General features: G+C 47.0%; 1 protein-coding gene across 3 annotated transcripts in view; it reads left to right on the forward strand.

Moving 5' to 3' along the window:
* Positions 1-12161, forward strand: part of MARF1 (meiosis regulator and mRNA stability factor 1) — a 745071-nt gene that overhangs the window by 360224 nt on the left and 372686 nt on the right. For all 3 annotated transcript variants that reach the window (XM_078663193.1, XM_078663194.1, XM_078663192.1), the window contains one exon: positions 4464-4700. In XM_078663193.1, the coding sequence (XP_078519319.1) occupies positions 4464-4700 (237 nt within the window). The remainder of the gene's footprint in view (positions 1-4463; positions 4701-12161) is intronic.

Genomic DNA, 12161 nt, shown 5'->3' on the forward strand with positions numbered 1-12161 from the left:
CCTAAAGAGGGGAACCCATAACTTGCAGATTGTGCCCCTACAAGAGGGAATCCTGGTTACACCTTCTTTGCTGCTGTCCCAACCTTAGCAATGAGCGCCGGCGTCTGCTGCGCCCGATTTGCCTCAATAAGAGTATAAAGACATGCAGCGAAGCATCAGCCTTGTGTCGGTTAACCACCAACACAATGACCTTAGCGAGACTGGCGAAATTTGTCCATCAAATCAGGTTAGCCTTAAAAGTCGCTAACGAAAGTAGTATAACCCAGGGGAAGCCCACGGCAAACTCTGCGGACTAAAGCTGATGGGATCTCTTTACGAAGTTCCATTGACAGTTCCCCACAAAGAAAGAAACGTCCCTTGCAAGACACTTAGTGCGCCACAGAGGCCAGCTCAAGCGCTCACTAATACGGACCAACCTTAGGGCACAAAAGTTGGGGAAAGGCCAACTATGCGGGACTCAGACAGGGGTGCTGAACTTTCATTTAGTACAGAAATACCATATTTTATTAAGCAAAGAAGTCTGTAATTACTGGGTTTTTTTGTTGTGCTTTTTAGTGTTTATATATGAATTGTTGTTTCTCTCTTCTTTTCTTTCATTTTTTACTGTAATGATTTGAATTAATTGTACAGTTAATAAAGTACACAACGTGACTTTGTCTCCCATGAGATTTGCTCACCAACAGACTCTGGCTCCAGCCAAATCTGCTAGTCTGCACCGCTTTGCACATGACGCCCACTGCCCAAGTTCGAGTGTCCCAACACCACAAGGAGGTCTCCCTGGCGATCCCAGACCAACCTCAAGCCTGCAGCCCCTTTCTGAAAGATCCCCCGACCGGAACCGGTAAGAGAAACCAGACGCCAAGACATCCCTGCACTCAACGTCACACAGCATTGGGTGGCCCAACCGATGGTATAACAGAATCGCAATACATCCCAACTGACCTCTCTACTGGTGGTTGCCTCCAAAAGTTTGTTCCCGAGTCTGCATTGTTTGTTGCAACCGGGAGAATCCCTATTGAAAACAGGGCACCCTACGCCAAACCAGCACCCTGCCCCCAGATGCCCCTGTGCTGCTGTGGGGGTGCACCATGTGTTCTAAACCGGATCCCCCTTTTCCCTGAGCCTAAGTCCAGGAGCTTTGCTCCCACAACCGTGTGGCCTGATCATGAGCATCTACCAACCGGAGGCCCCCTATCCCCATTGAATAAAATTGATCCTCAGCACTCTGCACCATGGAAATGTATGTGTGATATCTAGGCATTTCACACTAATTAGCAAAAGTAGTCAGAAAAGTAATCTAAAAAGTAATCTGTGAAGTAACTGAAAAGTAATTTCAAAACATTGACTTACCTGTAATTGAATCAGCTAGATTTGAACCTCCATTCAATTGTAAAACATTCCATAAGATTTTGCAAAGTATTATTTCACTTTCCTGCACTAGGCTTGGCTTGGTTCTAAGAAATAAAATCACTTAATATTTTTGATACAAACAAATTGGTCTGAGTTCAGTCTTTGTGTGTGTGACATTATTTGCTGCCTGAGTGTGTACAGCAAATGCTTAACACTTCCCTCTAATAAAGCCTTACTGCTCGCCCACACTACCACAAATAGAGAGTAAGGTTCTATCTACTTTTACCTCTGCATACCTTTGAGGTTCCACTGAACTCTGTGCACACTATACCTCATTTTGGTATAGTATATACAGAGCCAGCTTCCTACAGTTATGGGTGCAGATGTTGCACTGTGAGCTTGCAGGAATATAGGCCAAAATATCCTGAGGGGGTGCGCAGAATCATTCTGGCACAATCCTGAGGTTTGTTTTCCAACAGAGACACAGTTTTACTGGAGAGGTACAATTCGTATGACACCTGGACCGGAAACAAGCATCTTGGTACCATTTATGGGGTATCATCCCTCATAAGCAGGCTATCTTAAATCCAGTGGGACAGGGAGGACAGGACCCACGTCTGGGCATACCTTTCCCATTTAGGGCGACAAAAGCAAAAAGGAACAGATGATGGATGGAATACTGAACAAATAAAACATTTCACCCCCAGTTACAGATATGGGTTTAATCCTTCGTTCTTTTGATCATCATGCCACGCCAGTTTGCACCCAGCCATATGCAAATCAGTATTGACCCTGCTCCTCATGGGAACAGTCCAGCACGAACTGCCAGGCCAGGTCCTCCCTGGACCGAAACAGGCATCCGGAGATCGGCTTCTGAGTATCTCTCCCTCATCAGCCAGGCTACCTTAAATCCAGTGAGCCCTCTACCCATGTCGGGGCATACCCTTCCCACTAAAGCAAAAAGAACACATGATGGACAGAATGCTGAACAAATCAAATATTCATCCCCAGTCACATATCTGGGTTTAATCCATAGTTTGTTTTTGCTCACCATGCCACCCTAGTAGGCAGTTCAGGCTGGACTGTTCGTATTGGGGCAGTGTCAAGAACGATTTTCATATAGCTGGGTCCAAACTGAGGTGGCATGGTGTGCAAAATAACAGTGGCTTGGGATGCGGCCTGAGTTATTACCAGTGGCTGAGATTTATTCAAGCATTCCATCCATCACTGTTTTGTACACTTACTAGTCGTTTTTCAGCCTTCAATGAAAGGACTGTTACAAATGTCTCTAGTAAGGAACTGCATAGAAAGGGAAAATATTAGTAGCGATAAGGGTCGTCCCTGGTTAGCGCCATTGATCAGTGTAAAATCGGTCGTATAATTACCTTTGATTATCATTTTTTCTGTTGGGCACTGATGATTTTCCAGCATAAATTTTATCATCTTTTGAACCGATCCATGTTCCGTTCAGTTGGATCTCTAAAAAGCTCCTTTAGATCCTGTTGAATGTGATCTCCGCACCAGTGTAAGGAGTATTATTTTTAGCATTCTTCTGTTATGCAGTATTGATCACATCCTTTAACAGTTTAATGTTATCCCACCTCTGTCGGTTTTTCACATATCCAGACTGGTAGAGTGATAGTGGTATAGGGCAGAATGAGTTTCAGACATCACACTTTTACATTTTAACAATATCTTTAAATCTAAATCTTAAACTACTGTAGCGTGGTAGAATTGGCAGGAAGTCTGCTTCTGACCTGGTTTTAGTATTTAAGTCTGTATAACTTGGATCGTTGTGTCAAACACCTTACTTGTGTGAAGGAAGTGTTTGAAAGCTTTGGTTATTGGACCTGATAAATGTTTTACAAGGCTTCATAAAAAATGCTTGTAAAGGCATCTTGGTCTGAAGCAGTATTATTCAGCATATTGCCACGGGCTACTACAACAACTCTTCTGAAATGTGATCCTCCAGTTGCTGAACCAATTCTGGATCTAAGGGAGGGAAGTGAAAGTCCAAAAAGTAATTTGCTGTACAATCTAAATTGTGCAATAAAGATTTGTTTAATAAAAAAAAAAAAAAACAATCTTTAACCGTCTCTGATATAGTGTGTGCAGTATTCCTGAAAAATCTGTAGGTCTTCTGTTTTCTCATAAATATTTCCCTCTTAGTTATAAATACTTGTAATATAGTTTGTCAGACATTTTGAGTTTGAACTAATAAGCAGTCATCCTTGTTGCCCTGCATGTAATATTTTTAAATAATAAATGATATTTTCTGTGTTATTTCCCTGAGTATGACATGCTCTAGTTCGCCTTTCTCAAAGCTTTGTATGTGATCAGGTAACAGATGAGTTTTTTTGCTTCTAACTTGGCTAATTGAGCCTCAGGCTTTTTGCTTTGACAGGTGAACAATGATGGCTGGTCTGGATATTGGCCTTTAATGATTGCTTTTGTGGCTTCCCACATAGTTTTGTAGGGCATTTTATTTTTGTACTTTTCTCAAAGGTAATTTTTTTAAATGTTTCCTCTATGGATGCCCTCACTATCTGGTCTCTAAAGGTGGTTTCATGCATTTACCACGGAGATTGTGGTTGTGTTTGTATTTGTTGCATGAAGTCTAGTAGGTATGGGTCAAATGGTACAGTAGGTTGCATCAAACATTCCCTTTTTTTTTGTTGGACCTTGAATTGCAATATATAGGTCTAGTCAAGCACGACTAGAATAAAAGGTAAAATCCTTGTCATAAGGTTGTTACTTTCTCAATACATCAACCAAGTTCAGTTTGATAGTCCCTTGCAGGAGCAGGGCTGGTGTGCTTGGATATGTGTCTATTTGTTCTGTTTAGTGAGATATTTAGTGTGGAATTAAAGTTTTACTCTAGTATTAAGTCCTCGTTAGTAAATTCTGGGATTACCATTGCACTTCACAAGATTAACTGGGATTGAATAATGAAAATGTACAGCCACACTTGGGTCCTGCAGAAATGTTTTTTGTTATTTAACTAAAAAATGATTTAGTTCCCATTTCATGTTGTAGCTTATTTCTCTCATAACAGCTTGGGAATGTGTTTTTTCCAGTTAATACTGTTTTCTAATTGACAATTCTTGTTTCAGATTTGGCCACAAGTTGATCATCTCGGATATCTACAAGTTACCAGACACTGTTGCAATCCGTGATCAAGGAAATGGCCGATTGGTCTGTCTGTTGCCCAGTAGTCAGACCAGGCAGAGTCCATCAGGATCTGCACAATCTCAAGAAGGTTCATCAGCAAACTGTAGTCCTATTGTTTTTGAAGAATTGGAATATCATGAGCCTTTTTGTAGACAGCATTGCACAAATAAAGGAGTTAGGTGAGTGATACACTAAATGTTGACTATTAAATTCAATTGCAGTTCATTTAACAGTACACTTTTTTTAAAACAGTTATTAGATTGGTGTTTACCTTAGCTGCTCTTAGGAATTGTTCTGGTAGGTTTGTTTGTATGTGAACTGGATCAGCTGCAGTCTGATATGGGCCCTTAAATGGGCAGTCTTTTAACAATATTTTACTCTTAAACTGTGGGCACATGAGTTCACTTAATATTGTTTACATAGGGACGTCCCATTTTTAAGCTTTCCAAATTGTGCATGTTGATTCTAAATGCATAGCCACAGAAAAAGGAAAAACATTAGAAACATGTTCAACTGTAAACCGCTCTGAAGGAATGAGAACTCCCAACAAAAGATTGATTTCTGTTTTCACTACTTCACAGCTGTAGATGCACTTACGATTGCAGAAATGAAGAATCTGCACCCCCAGCCGATTAACCTCTTTATCAGCTTTATCTCCATTGTTTACTCATTTTCCTTGGATTATCAGTCTTGTAGCACTCTGTACGTGCTGATGCTCTATCACGAGGCAAACCACAGTGTCCTCGCGCAGGGAGATGCGCGAGGAGAGAACACTACACACTCTCTAACCACTTCAGTTCCGGCCTTCAGGATGTAGTAACTATTCACCTGAGAAAGCTTTGACTCCCAAATGTTTTCCTTTCACATTCGCCAGGCGACCACTGACTGGTACACAGCTCAATTATCATTCTCCAGTCTTGTGTTCCAGGGAGGAATGAACCTTGCTCCAGTACCACTTAAACTGCATGCCAACCTACAATTCTACCCCCACCCCAAAAATAGAATCACGGAAGCTGATTAATCTCTTCTTAGTTGGGCCCACACACACATGTGGCAAGTGGTGAAAATCCTCGCATCTTTGGTATAATGAAGTGCCCTAACCCTCCTCTCTTAAGCTTCAAACTTTCAGCTGTGCAGTTCCTGTTTCAGTCCTTCCAGAAGTGTTGCTGCAAGGTGGTACCTCTCCCTGCACCAAATTATTGTTTGCCTGCCTTTCGTGCTAGGCATCACCATGATCTGCTGTACTATACAGTTGTGGTCACCGTCCTGCTTTCAACAATGTATGGGAAGATGCTTCTCAGGGTAAAATTCCAGCATCTCATGACCTTTAGTCTGTGCCTTTCAGCTGCGAGAAACCATCCTTTCTGAAAGACCAGTTGGGTGTTGAAAGATCTTCCCCAGCAAAGCGAAATCATGAGCCATTGGCATGAATGGCACAGAGCTAAGGAGATATCTGCTTACCACCTTTCCTCTAGTGAGTTTTATCATGTATTAGTGGTATATAGTACCATGGCTTCAGCTTATGTTGGTCAATTGTGTGCTTGTTTTTGCATCCAAGGGGCGCCTCAGAAAGCTGAAGACCTAGAGAGATGGACAGGAGGTACTAGAAAGAAGGAATGGTAGAGCCAAAAGAAGTAGTGAGGAAGAAAGACGAATGTTTGTGGTTGGGAATGAACTTCCTAAAACAAAATATAATCATCTTGGGGCTTGGCGCATATGCAAATACAAAGAGAGGAAGAGATATTGCATGAGCAAGGATAGCAGCATGGTTGGCTGATAGGAGTTGGGAATCATTGAGGGAGGTATGGGATTGGCATTATGATGTATTGTTTAAATGAAAAATCATTACTCCTTGTTAGTTATAGATTCCCTACCTTAGAATTACCCCCAGGTGTCCGACTGGATCTGGAAAGTTTAGTCAGCAGTACCCCTGTGCGTTAAAAGGGGGCGTCGGTCGGCTCCGCGTTTGTCGTTTGCATCGTGGTCGCCGGGATGACGTCACGGTAGCTACTTAGACGCCGCCCTTGTGCACGGACGTCACTTTTCTTTTCCAGCGCAGATCCGGGGAGAGCGGTACTTCCAGTTACTTTTTGACTGACTTTTGCTGACTTTTGTCGACTCCGTTTTTGAGACTTCGACTCCTGTTGCATGTCAGGGATGCCCGGCTTCAAGGCTTGCGGTTCCTGTAGCCGACTGATGTCTTTGTCTGACCCGCACCACCTGTGCCTTTTCTGCCTGTAGCGGGACCACTACCCCAAGTCGTGCTCCGACTGCCGAACCACGAATCCGAAGTCTATGCAGGAGCGGGTACAAAAGCTTCTCGAAGCCCGGCAGTCAGCTGCGCGCCGTTCGAGTTCCCCTTCGCGTGGGATGTCGAGGGACTGGTCGTGGAGTCATGATCTTCACTCTTCCTCCAAGTCTTCGCACTCTGGTTCAGGTAAGCCGAAGCACAAGAAGTCTAAGAAGCAGAGTCGCTCTTCGATTTCTGCCTGGCCGACGCGACGAGGGATGCAGGTGGTGCCCCTCCTGCGACTGGGCGTGCGTAGCCCAATGGGTAGACTCCGGGCTTCCCTCCCTTCCCGGTACCTGGTGCGACCCCTGCCCAGCTTCGTCAATTTTACGAAGCGATGCATGCCATCTTTGGTCAGCCTGACCACGTCGGCTCGCCTTTGGGCCCTGCGGACTCGGCTGGGGGCCCTGGGCCTTTGATGCCGACGGCTTCTTCACCGCAGGGTCCCCTTGGATCCAGGCCTGCATCCGGATCGGCGCCGGTCAACCTTGTTACACCTCCCCTGGTGTCGATTCCACCGGCACCAAGTCCGCAGCTGACTTAGATCCCGGCCTTCACCTCGATGTAAACACGGAGCCGGAACAGTGTCGACCGACTCTGGATCCGGCGCCGACTGGTACGTTTGTGCCCTTGTTCTTCCCTGGCTCTTTGAGACCAGATTAGCAGGCAGAAGAGGGTGAGGAGGACTGGGAGGGGTCCTGAGACCCTCTAACTGAGCAGTTGAGCTACGAACTGGACTGGAAAGAGGAACTTGAGGAAGCCAGTGGTCTGGATAACTCACCAGACCGTGGCATGTTGTCTCCTCCTACCGTTGCTACGGAGGAAGGAACGTCTAACTCCGTGGTGTTGCGTAGGGCGACTGAGGCTCCCCACCTAGGGCTATCTACGGTGGCAGTCAGGACTAACCTCCTGACAGAGGTGCTTCAACCAGCAGCGAGCTCTTCGGATCCCCTGCTACCGTTTAAGGAAGCCCTCACTGACATCCTTTTGGCCACCTGGTCTAGGCCCATCCCAGGGGCTCCTGAGGATAGGATGATTGCCTGACGCCACTGCCTGGCCTCTGGCGACCCATCTTTCCTCTACCAACAACGCACCCTTGAGAGCTCGGTGGTCCAAGCATCCACCTCCAAAGGCTCATTTTCTAACGCACCACCTGATAGGGAATCCAAAAAGCTGGACCGTCTTGGGAAGAGGTTTTCTTCCTCCAGCTTGGGACCGCAGTCGGTAAACACTGCTTGTCTGTTGGGCCGTTATACCCACTCCGTGTGGGATAAGGTGGCGCAGGTGCTGCCTCAGTGCCTGGAGGAGGCCTGGGCCGTACTCTCCCATGCAGTTGCTGAAGGGAGAGACGCAGCTCAGTTTAACATTTGCTGTAGGCTGGATTCCGCCAACTCACTAGGCAGGACGATTTCTACGTCGGTAGCCCTTCAACGCTACGCCTGGTTGAGGTAGACTGGTTTTTCAGGGGATGTCCAATCCACTCTTATGGACGTGTCCTTTGATGGCAGTCGCCTATTTGGCGACAAGGCAGACAACGCGCTGGGGCGCTTTAAGGACTCGGGCTGCTGGCAGGTCCTTGGGCCTCTCCACCACCCGCCCTGCATAGTCTGCTTGTCACCCCTTTAGTGGTTACAGAAGGGGTGCCCGCCATGTCTCGCCCAGGGCCACAGGCCAGCTCCAGCTGTTCAGCCCCTGCGCTGCTGTGGGAACTACCGCCGTGATTCTGTGGGCCAGCGGGCAGGCCAGTCCAGCACAGCCCCCTCTGCCACAGCCTCCAAACCCTCCAAGTCCAACCTTTCAGGGCCACCAATCGCCAGAGGGCGGCCGGATTCGCCATCACTTCCCCCACTTGTTCACCATCACGTCGGACAGGTGGGTTTTGCAAATAGTCCAGAGGATCTACCCCTCCCCTTCGAGACTATCCCTCCATCCATGCCACCTCAGTACAATCACATGTCTGAGGATCATCTGGCCCTTCTCCAACAGGAAGTTTTGGTACTCTTGGCCAAGTGTGCCATCAAGCGAGTTCTTGTCCCAGAAGTAGATCATGGTTGCTATTCCCACTACTTTCCGGTGCGGACAAAGGCCTGCATCCTCAGGAAAAGTGTTCTTCTGATCGGCATCATTTGTACCAAGACTCCATTGCTTTTTCATTGCCATCTCGTGTCAAACACTTCCACACGACCCACCTGGTCATTTCTGCTGATGCCTTAGGAAAATCTAACTAACACGACAACAGCCATCTTGCAGCCTGCATTTCTGCCTAGGAACTGTCGCACACCCAACCCCCCTGTTCTTGCAGTTCAACAGAAAGCCATGAGACACTCACACCCTGTGTAAATGATTTGTTTTCCAACTCCTGCTCCTAGCCTGGTAAACATCCTTGACACCCTGATCCGGTTATCTGGACAATGGTCTGACTGCTGGGCGTTGATCAGGGTGATTAAACAATGACCTGAAAGACTGAGCCTTGATCAAGCCGAGTGAACAATGATTTGTGTACCAAGCCTTGACCAGGTCACCATCTACAAACGTCGTCTGGATCTGGTTATCTACTACAAACACTGCCCTGATTGAACAATGAACTAACAACCAAAAGACTGAGATGAAAAAGTATAAAAGGCTTGTAAGCTGCGGAGTAAAGCAGCAGCCTCCTCTGTCTTGTTTCTGACGAGCTTGGGACTCTGTTCCATAGCCCGGGCTATTCGAATAAATCTGGGTTCCTCCTGCAGACGAGGGCTCCTGTGTCTCCTTTTACTACGTATGAAGGGTGTGGAAGGCTTGGGCGGTTCCCCTGCTGCCGACACCCAGTAAGTGGGTTAATCCGGTTCTTAAATCCTATCTTGGATCTCAGGGACGTCAACCACTTCCTCCGGAAGGAAAAGTTCAAAATGTTGACGCTGGCTCAGGTTCTGTCTGCCCGCGACCCTGGAGACTGGATGGTAGTGTTAGAATTGCAGGACGCTTACTTTCACATCCCTGTCCTGCTTGCCCACTGGCGTGATCTACGGTTCACGGTAGGCCACAAGCACTTTCAGTTTACCGTGCTCCCCTTTTGCCTTACCAGTTCCCCTCAGGTGTGCACGAAAGTGATGGCGGTGGTCACAGATCAGGGGTTCCAGTCTTTTCCTATCTCGACGACTGGCTGTTGAATGCGAGTTCGCCCCAGGCTGTCGTCTCCCACCTCCAGACAATGGCCGACCTCCTGCATTCGCTGGGGTTCTCCATCAACGTGCCTAAGTCACACCTGACCCCCTCTCAGAACCTCCTCTTCATCGGAGTGGTTCTGGACATGACACAGTTTCGGGTCTATCCTCCCGAGCAGCGAGTCTGGAATATTCGGACTATGATTCCGATCTTTCAGCCTCTAACCCTGGTTTCGGTTAGGATGACCCTCCGGCTACTGGGCCTGATGTGTTTACAGTGGTGACCAATGAATCACTTCTGGGATGGGGCGGCCACTTGGGGGAGGCGGAGATCTGAGGCCTCCGATCTCCGGCAGAGTCCGGGCTCCACATCAATCTTCTGGAGATTTGGGAGATTAGTCTTGCACTCAAAGCATTCCTTCCCTCTGTCCAGGGAAGAGTAGCGCAGGTGTTCATGGACAAAACCACCACCATGTGGTACTGCAACAAACAAGGCTGGGTGGGGCGGTGGACCCTATGTCAAGAGGCCCTGCGCCTCTGGACATGGCTGGAACATCAGGGCATATCCCTGATGGTGCAACACCTAGAAGGTTCCCTGAACACCAGGGCGGACTAACTCAGCTGCAGGTGCATGATGGATCACAAATGGCATCTTCACTCTGAGGTGGTGCAAGGACTCTTTCAACAGTGGGGAGAGCCTTGGTTAAATCTATTCGCCACCAAAAAGAATGCGCAGTGCCAGCAATTCTGCACATTGGACTTTTCAAGGCGGCACTCGCTAGGCGACGCTTTTCGTCGCGAGTGGAGTTGCGGTCTTCTGTATGCCTTTCCGCCTATAACACTTCGGCCCTCTGCGACCGGGCCCAAGTCATTCTTGTGGCTCCGGATTGGGCACGAAGAGTCTGGTATCCCTAGCTGCTACACATGGTCATCGATCCGCTGATCCGACTGCTTCTTCAGGAGGATCTTCTGTCGCAGCAGGGGCGGTTCTTCACTCGAACCTGTCCAGCCTCCACCTCCTTGCGTGGAGATTGGGTGGCGGCAGTTGATGTCGTTTAACCTGCCTCCCGAAGTCTGTGATGTTAGCTTGGCAGCCAGGCGTCCCTCCACTAAGACGGTATATGCCTGTAGATGGAACAAATTTGTGGCATGGTGCATAGCAAAAGCTGTGAATCCCCTTTCTGAAGAAATCTGAACTCCTCAGGGGTCTCACTGATACTTAGTCCATTCAAACCAATAATAAAGAATTTGAGCATGAAGCTGAAATACAAAAGAACATTTTTATTAACTTTAAATGAGGTGAGACTACGTCACACAGAAGCCTTACCAACTGAATGAGGCAGTCTGCTAGAATGGTCTTACTTCACGTCTTATACACTCTTTATCCTGCCCCAGGCATGAAAGGGAGTTGTACCAATTACATTCCTAAACAAATGGAAAATCTGGAGAGTCAGCAGGTGAGTAGCCTTTGGGATTTTAGCAGGATATGGGCAAAACATTATAATTACATAGTTCACAAAGGTTAATCTGATTTAGATGGCACTGCAGGGCATGGCATGATTACATGTACAGTATCCCAACCCAAAAGGTAATCATTAGGAATGTCCCAAATTCAATCTCCAAGTCGGACAAACCTATAATTGGAAGCATAACCCATGTAATGAAGAAACATAAAAAAGAAACCGTAACAGATGATGAACAAGATAAGGCCATATGCAAGGAAACTAAAAGTTAACGATGTCCTGAACATGGATTGGCAATCTCAGACAACGATCGATCAGGGAAATTGGCTTTGCGAGGTCCGTTTCAGGTGAAGAGGTCAGTTTCTTACAGTTCATTCCAGAGTCAGAAAGAACCCTAGTTAATGTATACATGGATTAAGAAGGCCAGGCCACTTTGATCGCCAGGCTACCTTCACAGGCCTACGTGAGGGCAACACAAAATGGTGGCACAATATAAAAGGGAATTACAGAACCTTATTTCTGAGGTTCTCCTGTTCCTCCTTTCTTTTCTGGGCACTCCAGAGGGCTACCTCTCGGCCATTTCAGTCTTTCTTAGCCTTCCTGATCAGCCTTCTCTTTTCAAGTCCCCTGTTGTAAATCGCTTCCTGGAGGGCATTACTCATCTTTTTCCTCCTATTCCTTTTGTAATGCCCCAGTGGGACTTGAACCTCGTTCTGAACTACCTTATGTGCGTTCCTTTCG

This window comes from Lissotriton helveticus, chromosome 10 (genome assembly GCF_964261635.1).
Source record: "Lissotriton helveticus chromosome 10, aLisHel1.1, whole genome shotgun sequence".
In the NCBI taxonomy this organism is placed as follows: Eukaryota; Metazoa; Chordata; class Amphibia; order Caudata; family Salamandridae; genus Lissotriton; species Lissotriton helveticus.